At 39.8% G+C, this 22,555-nt stretch overlaps 2 protein-coding genes across 4 annotated transcripts in view; one reads left to right on the forward strand and one right to left on the reverse strand.

Annotated features, from left to right (window-relative positions):
- The first annotated feature begins 135 nt into the window (after positions 1-135).
- Positions 136-22,555, forward strand: part of LOC124271052 — a 42,285-nt gene continuing 19,865 nt past the window's right edge. For 2 of the 3 annotated variants that reach the window (XM_046706116.1, XM_046706114.1), the window contains exons 1-5: positions 136-308; positions 16,556-16,749; positions 19,386-19,574; positions 21,382-21,543; positions 22,226-22,325. In XM_046706116.1, coding sequence (XP_046562072.1) covers positions 21,489-21,543; positions 22,226-22,325 — 155 coding nt within the window. In that variant the 5' untranslated portion in view covers positions 136-308; positions 16,556-16,749; positions 19,386-19,574; positions 21,382-21,488. Of the gene's footprint in view, positions 309-13,437; positions 13,631-16,555; positions 16,750-19,385; positions 19,575-21,381; positions 21,544-22,225; positions 22,326-22,555 lie in introns of those variants that run through there. The other variant, XM_046706115.1, reaches the window with a different exon arrangement.
- LOC124271031 (extensin-3-like) lies at positions 12,571-12,945 on the reverse strand. Its single transcript, XM_046706091.1, has one exon. It carries the CDS (start codon positions 12,943-12,945, stop codon positions 12,571-12,573), a length of 375 nt encoding a protein of 124 aa, XP_046562047.1.

The following is a 22,555-nucleotide window of genomic DNA, read 5'->3' on the forward strand; positions in this document are numbered from 1 at the left end:
ACAAATGCGAATAGAAAATGGAAAATACATTTGCAAAACTACAAGAATTTATTGGGACGTGTTACCTATGAATTCAGTTGGCCAATGAAATGTGTCGTTACTAATGGGCTGAGGAATTAGTGCGTGAAGCGCTATCATGGCGGATAACATGTTCCGATGTAAACTTAATCGGTGTTGGGTTTGGTTGTAAAGAGATTGGTCTTCAGTGTTTGGCCGCTGACATGGAAGACGTTGAAGATGACGGGGATTTAGGCCTAGGTGATGACCTGATAGACCAATGTGATGAAATCAGGGCTATTGCTGCAAAGGTAGGCTTACATTTTGTTCTGTTTTCGATCAAAACATTGTATGTGTCTATGCCGATCAGTTCATGATCACTGAGGAAATGTCAAATATTTAAAAACTCGATACAGGTTTCTCAGCTGGTAATTGCACAGTTGAGATTATTTACTAATGTCTTTACGTGACAAAATAGTGATCTGAGAGATCCATCACTGTTTATCGGAGGTGGAACTATGATGGGGATTGTGTCAGTGTGATCAAACTATATATTACTAGTCGTGCCTTTTTGTATGTCATCAGATAACAGTATCCCGGTATTAGGGGTTTTCGACGGTGTAAGACAAAAACGTAATTTTTATCTGTAATATCATTTGAAGTTTTAATTTTACTAACCTTGGGTGATAAAGGATATATTCATCTATTTCACACAAAAATATCAAGTGTTTCCTACAAAAATAAGGTTGATGACATCGTATCGGCGAAACTATTGCCGTTCGCCACATCCAGGTATTTTGTATGGGTTTTCGACAATGAGCCATATTTTTCGCTCCGCATTACGAGGGAGTGTTGTGATAACGTGGCTTTCTATTTATACATTGCCTGTGACGAGCAGACGACTGATCTTACTGAATTTTCGCTTGCTATTTTTTGTTATAAAGGCAATTGATTTTGTATCTGAAGTGGTATTAACAATCTCGGCTAAATAATATTGATGTTGTTTGCTTTTTAAAACTTAACTTCCGGTTTTCAATTGTCAAGTAAAACTTCTGTTTTTGTAATAAAGTATAGACCTAAATTAAGAATCCTCGCGACAGGGCTAACTGGTGTGCTGTTCTATTGATGTGTCTGCCCCCTAAGGTTAAGATCTAACGTTACCAGAAAAACAAATGATAACAGTTTGATGACGGTTTACGCTCGATTAAATATCTTCTGAATTATTTTAATTACATCTGTCATTAACGTAAACCATATGGGGCAATATCAACGCCGCATTTCTTCTACCAACGTAAGTTTAGATCAGTACATCCAGATGAAGCGGAGTAGTCAAGCGACATTCCACGATTGCATTGTGGGAATGTAAACATTGCGAAACGTTACAGTGTCGCTGAAAACTTGTGAGTCGAATTGACACATTTTAACCGTCGTGAAACATAAACGTAATGTTTCCACCAGTGATGTTAGCTGCATGAAGCAACTGCAAACCAAGAAACGGGATGCAACGGAGTAGTTTACTGTAGGAGGCCGTACGAGGCGATGACAACTGACATGCATCGTGACATCACTTACATTGTGACGTAATGTAAAATAATTCGATTACGAGGGGGCACACTAGAATGGCGCAGTGAGGGGATAACGTCCTTCAATTGTTACGTCATCAAAAAACTATACCTTTATTGTCTCATAATGTATTTTTTTTTCGATTGTTCTAACAGCTAGGCATCTTAGAATTGTCAATAAAACTTCTCACGACGATGAAATTGCTTGTGCTCTCCAATCGCGCACGTACTCCCCCGATATAGCGCGAGCAATGCAATCGTCGAAATCACCAGAACGTCGAATTCAGCTCGCTTTGGGATACACTTCACAACAACACATTTGAGTTGTAATTAGTGGCTTAAACAATAAATAATCAAGTGCTCCACAAATCCTGTCAGCAAATGCAGCATTGTAATTGTCTGATAATATATCTTGGCATAATGTAAATTCGCGGACATCTATTCTCGCGCACCTATCATTTCCGGGTTTACGCGGTCGCTACATACAAAGTTGTGATGTCAGATTTCGTGTTTGTAAACAAGAAGTCGTCTTCGTTTTCCTGCTGTCACGATTCGGAAATCTTTTTTAACCGAAGTTTTCTAGCAAACATATTTTTATGCTTCTGCACTAATGCAAAAACATCGAGACGAAAATGAGCCCTAAAAAATAGTTTTCATTTATGACAGCACCGATCTACCGGTCGTCTGCATTGGTGAATGGTAACGCTGAAAGGTCATGACCCCAAAAGGTGGGGTGTTGCCCGGGAAAAATAATTATGGAAGCCCATTTTAGACACAATCCTTATTATAAGGGTAATGCTATTTTTGAGGGCATTATCATTTGCAGAAGCCCGAGGTCTTCCATTAACTGCCCGACGAAGGCCACTAATGTCAAACTATGACGTCACTTGACAACAGAACTGATAGTGGCCTGTCATTAAGGTTGGCGGTCCAATATCATTTGCAGCGGACCGCAAATTTCTGATAGCGAGAGGGCCGTTTCATGATAATTCCATGTATTTTAGCTATAAAACTTTACAACAGAATTTTCATGAAATGTTACTAAGTTAAAGGAATTATAATGACTTTATATGATCAAATCAAATAGTTTTTATTAATGAATTAAGAAAATATGCTTGTGTTTATTCAGTAAAAGTCACCTAAGTGATGTAGAATATTTTTTAAATTTTCATTCAAGATTACTCGAATTTTTACTTGTTTAAGTGCTCCTTTTTATAAAAATAGACAAAATTAGACAAATTCTGAACATTTCCTGACAAAAACCTTCTTATCAGCAATGTGAGGCATGAGCTTCAATATTACATTGGTATCAGCTTTTGGCGTAAACTATTCACCATACTGTTTGTCCGGATTTTAGCTATCACGAATATTGGTGACGTTGCGCGCAACTGACCTAGATACTGTGGTGTGGATGATGGCTTCGTCCCGCTACGATAGCGATGTGTCAAAGGCTGAAACTTATGTTTTTGTAAACATTTTATATTGATGAAGGTTTGTATAATTGTTGATTTTCATGTACCTTCTTAATTCCGCATACTGTGCCGAAACGTGTTAGGTGCGCGAATATTGAGTACGCGAGGTAATCTCTCAGCATCTGTCATTTCTGTTATGTATATAAGTTAGTTTGGCACTAAATCAGAACTACAACACAAAGATTATAAATGATGTCAGGCCAATGTCCCGCCAGTACTCATCTACCCATGAAGATACACAGGTTACAATTGGTCTTTAGCTAACCATACTTGTCGTAAGAGGTGACTAACAGGATTGGAGGGTCAGGCACACTTACTTGGTTGACACATGTCTCAGTTGCTAGATCAATGCTTATTCTGTTGATCACTGGATTGTCTTGTCCAAACTCGATTATTTTACAGACTGGCATCTTATAGCTGGAATATTGCAGAGTGCAGCGTCAAACAACAAACCAACCAACCAAACTAGTACTCGTCTATTTTACAAAGCAATATCGCACATATTGGTTTGAAAAACTATGTCTGGTACTCATCAGGACTGATAATGACCAGCACTGTACTCAAATTTTTTAAGACCGCCTCCGTGGTGTAGTGGTTAGAGCGTCCGCCCGGAGAGCGGAAGGTCGCTGGTTCTATCCCCGGTTACGTCATACCAAAACACGCTAAAATATGGTACTTGTTGGTCTCTGTCTGGCGCTCGGCATTAATGGGTACAACAAGGACTGGTCAGCTCGGAGTCAGTATAATGTGTCTGAGTGGGGTATTCATGCTTCACTGTGGCATGGTATCTCAGTGAGCTAGCACTATAAAACCAGTTTCAGTCTGGGCTAGTACAAGCAGCCGCACATACACATACACATGCATGCACGTCGTCATATGACTAAGAGCGAAATATTCTCAAGTACGGCGTAAAACCCAATTTCACCTCACCTCACCTCACCTCAAAATTTTTTAAAGTTATCTCGAGCACTTCAATTGTATTGGTGCATAAGATGTTATCAAGGTTGACTGTTTTCATTTGTTGCCAATTGCATTAATCATTGTTAAGTATTTGTCATGATGTAACCATGCTTGATAACGTCTCGGGTTGGCATTGTACCGTCAGTCACATTCTTTCATTTTATTATGGTTACAAAGTGATGTGGCTAAAGAATCTAAGCTTTATATATATACATACATGCCTTTGTGTAATCATGCTAATCAATTACTATTTTAAAAGTGTATTGAGCAAAATGGTTGTTGTGTTCCAAAGCTGTATTATTTTTGTTTGACCAATCTGTTTACTAGGTTTATTTCATGGTTAAAGGCAGTTGCAATGCACATCATTAAAACATCATGTTTTCTTTCCTCTCCAGCAAAAGTGGTCAGACAAATTATATTCTATATTGTACATTTATATTCTGCCATGCATGGGGACACAGGTGGCCCAGTCATCTGTAGTGCAACAATTCACTGTGCAGAGTTGTGGGCCTTGGACACACCAGAAACCTTGATTCCCTGTTTACCCCCATTGTGGTTTAAGGTTTGCCAGTACCATATCCATGGTGCTGCTTTTACCAAACTGTTAACTGTCTCAGACTTACATGACTTCTGTCACTGACTGCCACTCACATGGAAATGGCTCTGGAATACTGTTGAGCGCAGCATTAAACTCACGCTGTCACTCACTCTGTTACTCATGCTCACTCACTCACTATCATAGCTGCTTCATGAATTGCAAACTTTCATGGCATGGAGGGCTTTAGCATCTTTTTCATTGTTACCATGGTTACTGGGTGTTTGGGTTGTACTTGTAAATTCATGTTTTTAATATATAAGACAAAATATGCCTTGTATGTATAAAGCAAAAATCAAACATTTCATCTCATAAGAATTTCCAGCAAGCCAATTAGTTACTTCCGTTTCCATATTGTTTTTCTTTAGAACAGTTTCATTCCTGACATGAGCAAACAGGACTTGGTTCTAAGAAAATGTGATTGTTGTAAATAATTTAATCTCACTCAACATTTTCAACATTCCAGTTTCCATTAACATTTCCCAGAGCTGCTACAGTTTTCTCATAAAGTTTTTCTATTAAATGCCTTGTTTCTTGAAATTCCACATCATGTTTGATAAAGGATAGGTTACGTGTAAACATTTAAAAGACCTGGGGCCTGATCCACAAAACGTTTATACAGTACAAACTATACATTTATGATAGCTTGTAACATTATTAATGCTTTGTGGATTGGGACCCTGTTGATGTATTTCTATAAATTCATCCTTTTAGGAATTGATTAATCTCACCCCACTCCAACCCGCCCCACCGACAAAAAATTTTAAATGTAAGAAATCTTAATTTGTATAAGATTAGACTATGTAATATGGGTGAATTAGTACACTCTTACCACGGTACGGTACGTATTGCGGTACAGGACCTTTGGTTTGGTCCGTTTCGGTTCGGTATATGAGAATTTACTTCCAAGAAAATAGCGTCCGTCTGGCAAAGAAATGCATAGATTTTGACAAAATGATTCGATTTGTAGACATTTTAGAAAAGGTTTTAAAAGGTTAATAAATGACGGTATGAAAACCGAAAATACCGAATTTTTGGATTGGTATATCGATTGGTATATCGAACCGAAGGCAAAATACCGCGGTAGTAGTTATATAATGGGGTTTCTATTACAGGGTACCTTATAGGCTTATTTCTACGTAATTCCGCTCACAGCGCCTAGTATAAAATAGTGATTTTAAAATGTCCCATGATACAGTACTTATAATACATATTTCTTGTAGGGCTGGGATGGGTCCAAATGTTCTACCCGGCACCCCCTATTACCCTACCATACCCGGATACCCGCTATGTTAATTCCTGACATCAAATTTGAAAGAAATGGCAATATATTCTTCAGCTCGGAGGTTAAAATTTCGAATTTTTTCAATATATTAACCATGTGTTATATTCACAAGAAGTGACTATAAATTATGTCTAAATCTTCAAAGACAATACAACCTTTTAATCATGAAAGAATAACATATTACATTGTTTAATCTATTAGTCACATGATCATATTCATAACGGGTCCAGGTATTGAGACGGGTATCCGGGTCCAACTCATTACCCGCCCGTCCCGGGTATCCCGTCCCAGCCCTAATTTCTTGGTTTTTAGATTTGATTCACTAGAGCAAAATTAAGCCAGAATCAGAGCAAAATTAAAATGATTTATGTATCATATGTATATGTTTATTTCTTGTTGTTGAAGTCATATTAAACACAGACCAAAGCTACTCATTAGTAAAAAAATGTGTGAGTGAGTGAGTTAGTTTTAGCCCTCTTTTAGCAATATTCCAGTAATATCACGGCAGGGGACACCAGAAATGGGCTTCAGACATTGTATCCATGTGGGGAATCGAACCGGGTCTTCGGCGTGCCGAGCGAACGCTTTAACCACAAGGCTACCCCATCGCTCCAAAAAAATGTGTGACAGTTTGTGAGTTCATGAGTGAGACACAGAGAGAGCATAGTGAATATACTGTCATGCTCTCTTAAGCAAATAGTACAAGTATTACCCGTTATTTATTTGACACTGTTGTTAGTTGTTTAACGCCACCCTCAGCAATATTCCAACTATATGGCAGCTATTCCCCACTGATAAGCATAATACTAAGTATTCATTTTCCCTCTTTTGTAAATAGTACATGTTTTAGCATTTATTTTATCCCATTGGACAAACCAAAACAACTTAATTTCACATGAAGTAAAACAATTTAGCCACACAAATCTCCTCTACTTCAACTAATATAGGCTGAAGTGAATGTAATCTATGAATGGATGGCTTTTATATATATTGATTAAAAATTTCACTCATAAATGATAAAAATAATCACTGATAACTCTGAAACGTTTTAGGTACTCACCTTCCAGCTTCCTTGGTTATGTACTCTGATGTCCAGTGATGTTTCCATGATCGCAGGGGCGGTGGGGTAGCCTGGTGGTTAAAGCTTTCGCTCGTCAGTCGCCGAAGGCCCGGGTTCGATTCCCCACATGGGCACAATGTGTTAAGCCTATTTCTGGTGTCCCCCGCCGTGATATTGCTGGAATATTGCTAAAAGCGGCGTAAAACTAAACTCAGTCAGTCAGTCCATGATCGCATCATAGCTGGGCTTCAGTTCCTTACTATAGCAAGTGAATAATGTTATACACAAAATGATTGAGCGTGCTTGTTATACAAAGGTTCAGTGATCTGCGATGAAGCTTAGAGCTTTGGTTAAAGTCTTCATTAGCTGATGGGTGAATATTTGATGAGGGTTTGATTCGGAGGAGAAAAAGTTCACACACACCATGGAGATTCTCAGTTAGGTGCATGGAGGGTAATGGGGCTGAGGGGAGGGAGTGACGTTTGATTGAATACAAGCCGTCAACAGGGACTTGTGCATTTCCTTGAAACTCCTGAATGTACTAAATGACTCACCGGTGAGTGAGTGAGTTGGGTTTTACACAGCTTTTAGCAATATTCCAGCAATATCACAGCTCGGGACACCAGAAATAGGCTTCACACATTGTACTCATGTGGGGAATCAAACCCGGTGTAGCAGCCCAGAATACCCCCCACCAGATTATACCCCAGGGTAAACAATAGGCTAGCCCAGTTTATACCCCGGGGGTAAATTCTGGACCAGGCCAAAGTATACCCCTCCAACCCAGACTATACCCCTAAAAAATTATGTTGACAGTTCACTCAATATGAGTGTGTGACTCGGGCAATGGTCTTGGTGTCATTTAAAGGAATTTGTAGGTGCATTTCATTTACATTACTGCATAATACAAAATTTAGTAGTAGTTAGTTAGTAGTTAGTTATTTGCTTTATTTAGCGTCGCACACACAACTAAGGTATTTCGGCAACAGGGTAGTACAACATGAACAGATTAACTACGGGCACACTCTACTCATCAATCTAATTAGAGCTCTACCATTATGGAGGTGGGTGTTGTCTTAATTAATACCCTACTCCACTGTCTAACAACTGGCTGTCTAACTAATGGGAGATAACCGGTGTGAGAAGGGGCTGGTGTGAGTAGGGGCTGGTGATGGTGTGAGTAGGGGCTGGTATTTATTTATTAATATGAATAAGTGACTCTGGAGACTGATCTCGGTGTCATGTAAAGGTATTTAAAAGTGCATTTCATTTCACATCCTATATCGCATTCAACCTTCAACATGGATGACAACCTCTATACCCAGATCTTGAACTTCTACACCAACTCTGATAAGAAGTCTCCTCAGCACATCTATGACCTGGATCACATTGATCAGTGATCAAGGACGTAAATTCGTTAACAAAGTGATTGACTCACTCATGGACCATTTCCAGACGGATCATCGCATAACCTCGGCGTACCATCCTCAGTCAACCGGCCAGCGGGAACATGACAACAGGACTTTAAAGGCGGCTCTGAGTAAACTCGTCAATGACCAAGTTGATGATTGGGACCAATACATTCCTGGCGTCTTGTTCGCATACCACACATCAGTCCATGCTTCGACGAAATGCACACCATTCGAGGTGATGTAAGGCCGCCAAGCCAAGCTACCGATAGACCTGAAACCGACCGAGGGGAATGACAGCACAGCTACAGCATCTTCACCTAATACGGCATGCCCAGAAGTGCTGGAAACCATCATCGATCTACACAAAGGCATCTGTTCCACTGTTTCCAACAATATCTCCAATGCACAGGATCGCCAGAAAGAAACTTATGATCGACGACACACCAGCAACAAGGAGATAGCTGTTGGAGTGTACATCAACAATAACCAACGAGTCCAGAGGATGGGAGCCAAGATGGAGCCATGCTGGACTGGACCATACTCCGTCGTCCAGACATTGACCAAAGGTCGTGTGAAGCGACAGAACGTGAAAACCAACAAGATCCTGAACAACACATACCACGCCAGTAACCTCAAAATCTACTCCAATGACCCACCCACTAGCGACAACGCCGAAAGCCCCAGTGATTCGAAGCAACGAACCCTGCCAGCTTCAGCTTGAAAACTCACACTGATTATGCTCTGTATCTGGAAAATGAATCGGACCATTTCAATGTTGTAACCAGTGTTTAATTGTGAGAAGTACAATAAAATTATAGTAGTATCCTTAATCACTTGTTTTCTGTAGGGGTATAATCTGGGCTAGGGGGGTATACTATGGCCTAGTTCAGAATATACCCTGGGGTATAAACTAGGCTAGCCCAGATTATACCTGGGGTATAGTCTGGGCTAGCCCAGTTTAACCCCGGGTATAGTCTGGGACAGGGGTATACTCTGGGCTGTTACACCGGGCCATCGGCATAATGAGCAGACGTTTTAACCACTAGACTACCCCACAGACCCAAATGCGTGAGTATGGTTTTACGCCGCTTTTAGCAATATTCCAGCAATATCACTGCGGGGGACACCAGAAATGGGCTTCACACATTTTGCTCATTTGGGGAATAGAACCTGAGCCTTAGGCATGACGAGCAAATGCTTTAACCACAAGGCTACCCCACAGAGCCAAATGACTTACCATTTGATAATCTAGGGGTAAGGAGGCACTTGGGGTTAAATTTAAAACAATTTGTTTTGGAAAATACAAGAAAACATTATTTTGCCTTTGGGTTTAGATCTACACCCCAAAAAAGAACTTGCTTGTTGAGAGTCTGTCAAAAATGATATGTTGGAACAAAAGAATTGTTTATCTCCTTTTTTTGGGATAAAACAGTTGTATGTTTTGAACCATAGATATTCTGGTTCAAATCCCAGCCGCTTCTTCCTTCCCCTCAACACTCCCATACTCCCTAAAAGTCCCTTGCCTTACCAGTTACACAATACCAAATGTTTTCTCATAGACTTTCATAGTAAAGTTACAATGTCTTAAAAACATAACCAGACTAGCTATTCTCGAAACATTCATAGCCCTACGAACTTCTTAAGCCCATTCTTAACACATTGGCTACGATCAAAGTTAAGAATTCTTAGGGCTACAAATATTTCAAGAATAAGGGCCCAGGTTGTTAGTAGCCATTAAATGTATAATATGCACAGTATGGCCTTAGAGCCACAATAAAAACACAAATTTTTCCGAGTACAGGAAGTTGAACACCAAAGTTGAAACCTACTTGAAAATATATCTGCACACATTCAGCATTAGACAGCACTAAATTTTGAAAATTGTGGTCAGTTTTAATTACTGGATGGATGTACATTTAACAAACACAAAAATCGTACCCAATATGATCCAATCACTGCTGCCAGATGATTCTGCCTGCGCTGAAGGCTCCTAACGACAAGCGTACGGTATCTGATTTGGTGCAGTATAACCTGCATCCTCTCTACCATGCAAACACACCACCACTTCCCACCCCCCTGCTTCCCCACCCTATCCCCCTCCTCCCACACCCCAACCCTCACTCACTCCCTGCATCACCTCCAGTTTTACTCAGTTCTAATTTAAATTTAAAATTTAAACATTGAGAAATGTTTCCAGATTCCAACCCTCAAAGGTACCTGATACAAGGGCTAAATCATTGGATATTTACTACTGGTAGTCCTCAGTATAATATACTGGTACTTTCTGATGTCCAGCTTTTATGGATAATTAATTGTGTTCGTAAGCTGGGGAGGCTTAACGAGCTGTTGATACACTCAGGGAAATAATAGAGTAGAAGGTGGGTTGTCTCAGTTCTAAGAATATCAGATGACACTTCAGACTCTTTGGTGGTTGAATACTCTTGTTGCAAGGTAAAAAAATACTGTTTTAGAGTGTTTAGGATGATTGATCTGTGTTTACTATAGAGTATAACCAGACAGTATAATTTCTTGATTAAGTTGCACACTGGATTTTAGATTTATTCACATGGTATTTCCAGTGTAAAGTTCACACGGTAAAGATTGTGTTTAGTTAAAAAATGATCCAAATTCATTGTTGCATGTATAATTTACACACGCCTATACAGAGGTGTTTGTTTTGGAAAGTAATGTGCACAAGAAACTATGGTAATCATGGTGCCAGCATTTAGGCAATTTGAGAAGAGTACATAAAAATAATGTACCTTCCATGTTAGCTTGGTACTATCATGGAATAATAATTCATACGAAAATTCATTATTAATTAAGTTAATTCCCCCAAGCAGACCAGCACGCCAGTTAGATAAGGGGTTTCACTGGAACCCTCTCTTGGACCCAAGACCCTTATCATAATAGTACCCTGAAAATAATAGTGAGTTTTAGTTTTACTCAGCTTTTAGCAATATTCCAGCTGTATCTGTGTACTATCAAAAATGTGGATTTACACTTGCAAAAATAGTGTTTGAAATTGAGAATGCAAAAAATTAGTGATCCACGTCATAAACTTAATAAATGTGCATAATTTAAGTCGTTTGATATTTCTGAATCTGAACTATGTTAGGATTAATTCCTGGACCACTTGACTTTGATGCTTAATTTTGCTTAATTGTCATCATAGCAAAAGAAAGTGTTGAGAAAGCATTTCTCTGATGGCCACAATGTCAATTGATTTCCCAGCCATATGTACAGGGTGCACCTTAACTAGTTATGAATAAATGATGACAACTTGTGATATGTGTGGCATGACAAGCATGGAGGTAGACATGGCTTGATTGCCAGTGTTTTTCATGAAAACATTCTTAGTGAAATGTAAAACCCTTCCCAGAAAAACTACCTATCATTTCAGTGACAATTTAAAAAAAAATTTTTTGTGATCAATGGCTTGTCATGGCAGATAGTTAGAAGGACTGAGTGATATTTCTATGCATTTTATGTTACAGTGTTAATTAAAGATTGAGGCAGTGGAATAGCCTAGTGGTTAAAGCGTTCGCTCTCCACACAGAAGACCTAGGTTCGATCCACCACATGGGTACAATGTGTGAAGCCCAATTCTGGTGTCCCCTGTGATGATACTGCTGGAATATTGCTGAAATCGGCGTAAAACTAAAACTCATTCACTCACTAATTAAAGATCACCTTATTATACATGGAAACTAAGTATGTGGTCAAACTGTAGAAAGTACTTTTATCATCAAATGAATGAACAGGTTTATTAAAGGGGTAGTCCATTTTGTGTGGTGTACTGATATAAGGGATGGGGAGTGAAGGTGGTCCATATTGTGAGATTTACTGGTTCAGTGGAGGTGGTCCATATTGTGAGATTTACTGGTACAGTGAGGGGGTCCATATTGTGAGATGTACTGGTTCAGTGGGGGTGGTCCATATTGTGAGATGTACTGGTTCAGTGGGGGTGGTCCATATTGTGAGATGTACTGGTTCAGTGGGGGTGGTCCATATTGTGAGGTTCATGGGGTACTATTGTGAGATTTACTGGTTCAGTGGGGGTGGTGTGGGGTGGTCCATATTGTGAGATGTACTGGTCCATATTGTGAGATGTACTGGTTCAGTGGGGGTGGTCCATATTGTGAGATGTACTGGTTCAGTGGGGTGGTCCATATTGTGAGATGTACTGGTTCAGTGGGGGTGGTCCATATTGTGAGATGTACTGGTTTAGTGGTGGTCCATATTGTGAGATGGGTGGTCCATATTGTGAGATTTACTGGTTTTGTCCATTTTGTGCAGTGGTCCATATTGTGAGATGTACTGGTTCAGTGGGGGTGGTCCATATTGTGAGATGTACTGGTTCAGTGGGGGTGGTCCATATTGTGAGATGTACTGGTTCAGTGGAGGTGGTCCATATTGTGAGATGTACTGGTTCAGTGGAGGTGGTCCATATTGTGAGATGTACTGGTTCAGTGGAGGTGGTCCATATTGTGAGATGTACTGGTTCAGTGAGGGTGGTCCATATTGTGATATGTACTGGTTCAGTGGGGGTGGTCCATATTGTGAGATGTACTGGTTCCAGTGGCAGTGGGGGTGGTCCATATTGTGAGATGTTGGTTCACTGGTTTTATGCCAGTGGTCCAGTGTTCTTTGTGAGTGAATGTACATTACATTTTTTTAGTGGGGATGGTTCTTTGTATTGTGAGATATGCAGGTTTAGATGTACTGTTTGAGAGCACAGCGTCATTTGTGAATTTATCTGGTCCATTTTGTGAAATGTACATTACATTATTTTTAGATGATTCTCCTGCTTAAATCGACTCAATTTTACCCCAACTACACATTTAAATAAAAATGGAAAAGATGTAATTTGGGCAGGCCACGGCCTTCTTAAACCCACCCACACTATATCTGCATGTGAACTTCTCACAAACATAAAACCTGTTTGAAACTGGCCTGATGCAGGCATTGATGGTTCCATCCCATGTAGATACAGTTGACAAGTAAATATTTATCATCACATAACATAGGACAGAAAGTAAGACTAAGAGTCAACTGTGTCGGCTTGACATGTCATAATGGATGTTATGATGTCGTTACAACAAGGCAGCACCTGCTAAGTATTGTATATTCCACTGAGTTGTATCTCATCTGATTCTCAACTGACTGTGGAGCCCGCTCAATCAGGGAGCATTTATTATTCACAAGCAAAGTTACGCGGAAACAGCAGATTAATTATGAATGTGGGCCTCCGTTGAGGATCTTCTCTCCCATACATATAAACAGCGTGAGTTCATTGCGAGGCCTTGTCTTAGCAACTGATTGTGTACAGGGTCATTTATATACACTCCGTCTCATAGAGAGTCGGAGTCGTGGATTTTGGTGGTGTCAGGTGATGTACTGTTGGATGTGGTGACAATGGTTCTAGGGCTGTTCTATGGGGAAATATCTGAATGAGGTGGGTGGTGTTTGATGATCGTCGTTATTTGTGTTCAGGAATTTATTCAGCAATTCTGATTTGATGCTGTGATGTCAGAATGAATGTTCATTTTAATGGTCCTGTTTGAGACATATTATTTACAAATATGGATTTTTATGTCTTTCTTCTAAATATCAATTTCCAGTAAAAAATTGATACATTTTCTCATGTTACTGATTTACCGGTAATGTGTGAATGTTCTCATCAGTTGAAGATGATAGATGCCATTACTTGTCCCTGACCTGCTGATACCATTGAGGGTCTAGAATAGCAACCACATACCAAAGCTTTACTTGAATTATGTGGACACATTCTGTTATTGGTCAGTTACCGCTGTCGTCGTTTGGGTAGAACACTGATCGGGATAGAGAACTTTGATAATGGGTCATTTTCAGGATTATTAGCCATTTTCTGAATTTAGAATGGGCCAAAACCCTTGTATCAACCCTTGTAAACTTAAAAATTTTAATGGGCCATATTTTATTCTAACGTGCAAAATGGCCCATGGCCCCAGCTTTCCCAATCCCTGGTAGAACATCTGGCCAGAATGCTGACTGTTGATGGTTCATTGCTAGCTTGCCATACATAATGATGTTAAAAGACGGTACTTGTTGTTACTCTGCCTTGTGCTAGACATTAAAGGGATAAAACCAGGACTGGTCGGGTCAGTATACAATTTCTGAGTAGGATGTTCATTGTTAAACTGTGGTATAGTATCTTTGTAAGCTTGCATTATAAAAGTGGCATTAGTCAAGACGCCTCTTTCACCTCATTTCTTGTTGATCTAAGACTTGTTGGAATTTGTTTGTGGTCACCATTATGAAATCTATGGCGTGTGCAGCTTATCTTACTGGTTCAATATTTAGAAAGACAATAGCATAAATATATCATGTGAAAGAGAAATATGTTTGAAATTCTGTTGACCCATAGGATACCTTTAACATTAAGAAATCTGGTCTTGGCGATCATGTGGGCGATAAATTCCATCCCTGTGTTTTGGTGAGCTAACAGATTCTCTTAGCTCTTAGCAGGGGTTGAAAAATACCATTGCCCGACATCCGGGTCGAGTGGAATTCTCCGGCTGGTCAAGTAAATATCCACATTAAACTTTACCATGGTACAGCAGTGCTAAACTACTGAAAATAGTGAAATGCTTTGATATTATGGCTGCAATGAATACACTATGTGGCAAATATGTTGCGTATCATGAATATTGGATAATGAATACAAATAATTATTCACGAATACAATATTGTAGTTAAGTGATTGATGTACAGTATCGAATGGACATGTTGACAGTGTTAATTTGTCAGCCATAACCAGTGATCTCATGACACTCAAATTTGGTATGTAATAGTTATAATCGACAGTACCATGTGCAGTCTTGGCAAACAAACATGACTTGCACTACTGCAATGCTAGTACATGTTTTATTCTTGCATATCTCACTTTGGAAAGGACATAAGGGTTCAAGTAAAACATGCTCCCTTAAAAAAATCGTAAATATTCGTTAATATTCGGTTCTGGTGACCACCAATAACGAATTGAATTCATGAAGGGCTATGGTTCGATTCACCAAATATGCGAGTGAATCGTTACAGCCTTATTTGATGTATGCATTTTGATGATGAAATAAAAGTACAATTGCTACCAGATTGTTAATTGTCGTCAAGTGAAACTCCAGTTGAGTTTAAAAAAAAAAATACACATCCATATGTATCAAGGAATTGTTTTGTGGTGCCTCAGTGTATCATGTCACCCATACTGGGTATATCATGTATGTTAGATTTGGTCATCAGCAACCTATATGTGCTCACTCATGAAATCACTTCAAAAATCACTCATGAAATCACTCATGAACTCCACTATGAATCTCTCACTCAAAAACTCTCTAGCAATCTCTCACTCACAAACTCTCACAAAATCACTCACAAACTCTCACAAAATCACTCACAAACTCCCACAAAATCACTCACAAACTCTCACAAAATCATTCCTCTCCACTTTCACTCATCTCACTCACTCACTCAATCTTGAAATCATTCCTCTCCACTCGCAAAATCACTCTCACACACTCATGAAATGAATGAACAAACAAACAAACAAATAAACAAACAAAGAATCTCATTGACCCTGTATCTGATGTAGCACATCAATGAGTTGGCATGTCCATTAGTGGTGGTCCGATTAATTGAAATAATCAAAGATTGGTCACAGTGACCAAACGACCAAGCAATCAATCGCATTTTCTCATAATCAAACACAAACAATTTTGGAACTGCTCTTTTAGTGTTGGAAACACTTCATGATGGAACATATCTTAGAAACTGTCAGGGCCTGAAAACGTGTTTAATTCTTAGAAAACTCACTTCACTTACTGAAAAGTCATGACTGAATACTTCTTGAAGACTCCAGGAAGTTTATGTTCATGATATATTAGTCATCACTCAATAAAGTACAGTACATAAAGTAGCAAGTTGCATCATTTTACATTGGATGTGACATTTGCAAATGCAATTTGCAAGTTTCTAACTAAAAATTAATAACAAAAACAAAACAAAAAACCAGAGAACCATGTTATACTTATCTGCGAAAACAACCAGAATAGGAAAATCTGAAAAATGATGCTAACCAATTCTTTTTCATTGCTCATTGGTAATGAACCAGTCATCAACTGTGAGATTTCAACCAATTTCCAACACTAATGTACACTTCCTGTTCGCTGTCCCACAGAACTGGACCCATCCTGCAAGTGTGTCCTTGGCCCGTCTTGACCAGGTGAAGACCACTGTCTATAACCTTGGCCTTGCTGACCCGCGTGACCTCAAGGCTCCATCTGTGTATGATCGTAACCGTAGAAACCAGTTCCTGTCAGAAATCGGGACAGACCCGCCGTTGTCAACAGTAAACCTACAGAAGAATGCATGGTAAGAAATACATCCCAAACATAGAAATTTCTGCACTGGACCCATTTAGGACTGAAAGTTTAGTTGTATTTTTAAGATTTCAATAATTTCAGATTTGATGGATTTCAAATGACATATTTAACACTAGTTGAAAGAACTAATCATAACAAGGTATGGTATGGATTTACAACTTCTTTAATATTTACAACCTGACGTTTCTGGGCTACTTCTTGCCCCTTCATCAGGTCATCCATACCATTCATTGTTATGTTACCTTCCAACTTCTACATGCCCATCAAGTATCTGATCTTTATATGTTTTGTCTCCAAGGAAAACAATTCATTTCCCACCAGAATTGATAAATGTTTTTTCTCCAGCTTGTGTGGGAATGAAACTTAAAACTTATGTTTTATTCCAGGATTTGTGCCCTATTTGTACAATTAGCTGTATATAACGTTTCTTGGGCATGCAAGAAACCTATGTTCATAATAATAATAATAAATGCATATTTATAATGCGCCCTTTCCACACCCTAAGTCATGCTCAAAGCGCTACAGAATATTTACACTGGAGTATTTACAGCTGAAATTATACGTAATATACTGAGAAAAGGTGGGTTTTAAGTCTGGACTTAAAAATGTCAATTGTGTCAGAGCTTTTAATGGCACATGGGAGAGAGTTCCAAAGCACAGGTGCAGAGTAAGAGAACGATCGTGTCCAAAGGATTTCAGTTTGTAGGATGGGATGACCAGTCGATTTTGTGTGTTTGAGCGCAAGTTGCGTGCAGGGACATACGGATGTAGGAGTTCAGACAAGTAGGAGGGAGCCAAACCATGGAGGCACTTGTATGTCAGACAGAGGATCTTAAAGTCAATTCTGGCCCTAACTGGTAGCCAATGCAGTTCTTTCAACACCGATGTTATATGGGAACGTTTAGAAGTCTTGCTGATGATGCGGGCGGAAGTGTTTTGGATCTTCTGAAGCTTAACAAGGAGTTTAGAACTGAGGCCTGAAAGGATGCTGTTACAGTAGTCAAGCCTCGATGTAACAAGAGCTTGAACAAGGGCTTGAGTTGCAGCAGTTGTCAGATATTTCTGAATGTTACCAATGGATCTTAGGTGAAAGTAGCAGGTCCTGCTCAGGCTGTTAACATGAGCATCCAGAGTCAAGGAAGAGTCGATGTGGACACCCAAATCCTTAACGTCAGAAAAACTTACGTCTGCGTCTGCGACTGTAAGGAAGTCAGTTTTGACCTTGCTAAATTGTTGATTTGTATCAATGAGAACTGCTTCTGTTTTTGTGTCATTAAGTTTAAGCATGTTTGCTGTCATCCAGCACTTAATGTCCTGCGTACATTCAGCGATGCACTGAAGAGACATGGAGAGATCTGACAGATGAAATGCTTTCAGGAGCTGGGTGTCGTCAGCGTAGCCATGGTGAGAAACTGTGTGGTCTGTAGTAATCCTTCCGACATATCCGGTATACAACACAAACAGGACGGGACCAAGGACTGATCCCTGTGGCACTCCACATGTGATTACAGGGCCTTTTGCTCTCTCAGTACCAACGACAACAGATTGCTGTCGGTCAGATAGATAAGACGTCACCCATTGAAAGGAATGACCTTGACCTTCAAGTCTGTACTGTTGTTTGAGCCTGGACAAGAGTCTATGGTGGCCGATTGTGTCGAAGTCTGCAGGGAGGTCCAACAACACTAGAGCAGCAATCCTACCATCATCGACATGACAACGAAGCTCATTCGTCACTTGCAGTAAGGCAGTCTCCGTACTATAGTATTGCCGATACGCTGACTGGAATTCATCAAGCAGAAGATGTTTAGAGAGATGGTCTTTGAGTCTGACATGCACAGCCTTCTCAATTATCTTGGAAATGAAGGATAAATTAGAGACAGGTCGAAAGTTCTGAAGATTCTGAGAGTCAAGATCAGGTTTCTTTAGCAGAGGTTTGACTACAGCATGCATGAATCTGTTTGGAAATACACTACAATTTTGGTAATGCTTGGCAGCAACAAGTCAAGATATTGAAACAGAAGTTTAGTTGGTAATAGGGGTCGGAGTCACAGGTGGTAGGCTTTGAAGAGCAGAAAATTGATTCAATGTCCTTGAGGATGAAGGGCGCAAACTGCGTTAGTGGATTGCCTGTCAAGAGAGGCTCACTGAAACACCTATCGACTTCCTTGGCTGAAAGTCCTTGTCGAATGGTATCAATCTTTGAAATGAAGAATGAGTTGAAGGGTTCATGGGTCTCAGAAACCTAATTGGCCATGACTGTTTCCAGGTTAAGTGTTGTCCTCATGGATTTCACCAAAGTGGTAAATGGCTATGACCTGTATTACTTTTGGCTTTCCTTTAATATCAAGGTCATACGCCATGATAAAACTGAAATACTGTTAAAAGTAGTGTGAAACCTATCTCTCTCACAACTCCAGAACTCAAAGGGCGGTGGGGTAGCCTAGTGGTTAAAGCGTTGGCTCGTCACGCCGATGACCTGGGTTCGATTCCCCACATGGGCACAATGTGTGAAGCCCATTTCTGGTGTCCCCGCCATGATATTGCTGGAATATTGCTAAAAGCGGCGTAAAACTAAACTCAGTCAGTCAGTCCAGAACTCAAAAATGTTTAACATTCTGTCTTCAGGGGAAGTAACTCATCCATCCCAGATCTGATCAAACATCATAGCGAGGCCACAAAAGCCCCGACCAGGAAACGTCCCGCCAGCGCCAAGACCACTGGATGTACTCGCCCCCTAGCGGCAGGAAGAACCGACCACAGAGTGCCAAAGACTTGCCGCCGACGGCACCGCCAGTGAACCAACAACCATTGCAGGTGAGGCAGTCATCATATCACTCCACTTCTAGAAGGAATCAGATTCAGTTTAGGGATATCACTTTAAATCATTCTGAATTACTAATTTCACAAGTATAGTCAGATGGTTATCAATCCCACTGAAGGAGGGTTTATGGTAACATTTATGACTAGATCTCACATGTAACATATCTTGCATTTGGGATTACACTTTCTTAGTAAAGTACAGATTCTAGTACTTTTGGGGTTGAGATCCATCCGGGATTCAAACCCACACCCTCAGAGTCAGGCACCTTATCGCCAGCACACAAAGTCAGACGCCTAGACCGCTCAACCACTGCGGCTTCCACAAATGGAAGTCGGACAACTGGTAGTCTAGACTGCAGACTTTGTGTACCCCTCTGATAAGTTGTTAGATCTCACATATTAAAAAATACAATGCAAGTGTTTCATTGGCATTTGATTGTCCAACCCAACAATTTTTTCCATGTTTCCATAAGGAAATATGACCACATCTACCAACCGACTACTGTTTTCTGATTGGATGATAACAGAATGGGTGGGGCTTGTGTTGTAGTATTGCACTGAAAACCAATTATGTGTTGTTGTCCATGGTGTTGTATATATTTGTTATTGTTGATCTATAAAATGCGTAAGAATTGATTGCATGATGTTTTTGTGCTTATGGAGTTATTTAGCTAAAACAAACTCCCAACAGATTTTATGCCAAGTATGCAAATGGATGTTTACTTCCATACCTCCCAAAATGCAAAAAGTATTGACATTGGTTCTTAATCGTCATACTTCCTGGGACCCATGAAGATCCAGGGTAGAATAGGTCTTCAGCAACCCATTCTTGTCATAAAAGGTGACTATGCTTGTCGTAAACGGCGACTAGCGGGAATCGGGTGGTCAGGCTCACTGACTTGGTTGACACATGTCATCGGTTCCCAATTGCACAGATCGATGCTCATGCTGTTGATCACTGGATTATCTGGTCCAGACTCGATTATTTACAGACCGCCGCCATATAGCTGGAATATTGCTGAGTGCGGCATAAAACTAAACTCACTCACTCACTCACTCACTCACTCATACTTCTTGGTTGTCAGGATGAAGATACCATCATCACATCATGTCGCTATGTTATTTCATAATTGCTATAATCAAGATAATGGGCAATACATCCTGGCTCACATGATGAGGATAGAAATGTGTTGGTTTTCAAGTGTTGACAACTTGTTAAAGATGTGCCCTTTGGAATCTTTGTGTTCCAACAAAAACTTTTAGGGTTGTTTTGCAACAAAAACTTTCTCTGTAACAGGGTTGTTTTGAATGAAAATGTCAGTTACAAAAGGAAGAATCCTTTTTGAAAATGCTGGCTAGAATTGGTCAGAAGACCACACATGTTGTAACAGGCAACAAATGGGATCAGCTAATCATGCTCACTGATTGATTGGTTGATGCGTGTTATGATCACAGTTGAAACATGCGATCAATGAAAGGTCAATCACTAGATTAAGAAAGTATGATGCCCATCAAACAGATAATCACTAGATTGTCTGGTGTAGGATCGATTATGTACAGGCCATCATCTTATTGCTGGGTTTATATACTACGCAACGCAGCAATATTCCACCTTAAGCTGGATAATAACTAATTTATATCTGAAAGTTTGCTGTGTTTTTGTTTTTAACTGTGACAGATGATAGCCATTTCAAAATCAAAATCAAATTTGTGTTATGTGAATTAAGAGTGTTCATATGCTGAAGTCACAGAAAAGTCATTGAAAATTGAAATTAATTGCATGTGAACACTTATCTTGTAGTGAAAGGGTCTAAGTATGATCCAAACGGGCGCCCCCCACGCAGACCGGCTGTGGGGTCGGCGACCGGGATTGGATGGGTTGGCCCACCTGCCGGACTGCGCATCGACATGGACATGATCAACCCCAACATCGCTGCAGATTCACACACAACCATTGAGTCAGGTTAGTATTCTCTGTTGTTAGGCTAACGTTCAGCACTAATTAACAATTAAGTGCTGGTTTCCATTTGTCCTTTGCCAGTCACATCAACGCCAGTTAACTGTTGGCTTCCATTGTTTAACCTGCATCTTTGTTGTCTTATAACTTTTGTTATTCTTACATGTATAGTGAGTGAGTGAGTTAAAATTTAAAGTCACTTTGGCAATATTTCAGCCATATCATGACTAAATCAAGTTATAGATTAATAATAATTAAAGGTAAAACAACTATATTATCACAGATAGAAATTTAAAACTAGTAATTAAATCTAAAATATTTTATTTATGCATGACAATACAATATAAAAACAGGCTATAGATTGCCAACAACTGAAGATAGATCACCATACTAGGGACCATGGGGACTTACAGTACATTTGCTTCCTGCATTGGCTCAAGCTGGATTTACATCATCTCTTCAGATGTTAGCAATTGAGACAAATACACATATTCTACGATTAAAAAAGTGGAGCGTTTAAATTTACTTTGAATGTTTTGGGACTTATGTATCCCTTACATGTGTATATATATATGCTCTCTGCCCCATACAATTCATTCACCTGATGAAGGAGTAAGGATATACTCCGAAATGTTGTGTTCCTCATAATAAACAAGTTGACATCCATGAAAACTCTCTTCCTTTTCAGAATATGGTCACTATGAGTTCTCCAACAGTGGAGCGCCCCCTGCCCCATGTGTGTCACCAGAACCAGGGGAGGGCACTCTGGATAATGTCAGTGATGTCGAGTGAGTCCAAAGTTTACATTATAATTTGTTCACTGGTTCCCTTCGGGCTCAGGGAACATTAACAAACATCGAGGGTACATCAGCCCATGGGCCCCTAGGGACCAGTGAACAACCTATTTATCTTACCGAACACCTCAATGTTAATTTTGAATTGCTTGAAGCAAGGGAACAAATCTTTTTGTAACCATCACTAGATTTTGCTGACAAGAAAAACAGACTTAGAGTTATCT

This window comes from Haliotis rubra, unplaced genomic scaffold (assembly GCF_003918875.1).
Source record: "Haliotis rubra isolate DU_JTF1 unplaced genomic scaffold, ASM391887v1 Scf157, whole genome shotgun sequence".
Taxonomy (NCBI): domain Eukaryota; kingdom Metazoa; phylum Mollusca; class Gastropoda; order Lepetellida; family Haliotidae; genus Haliotis; species Haliotis rubra.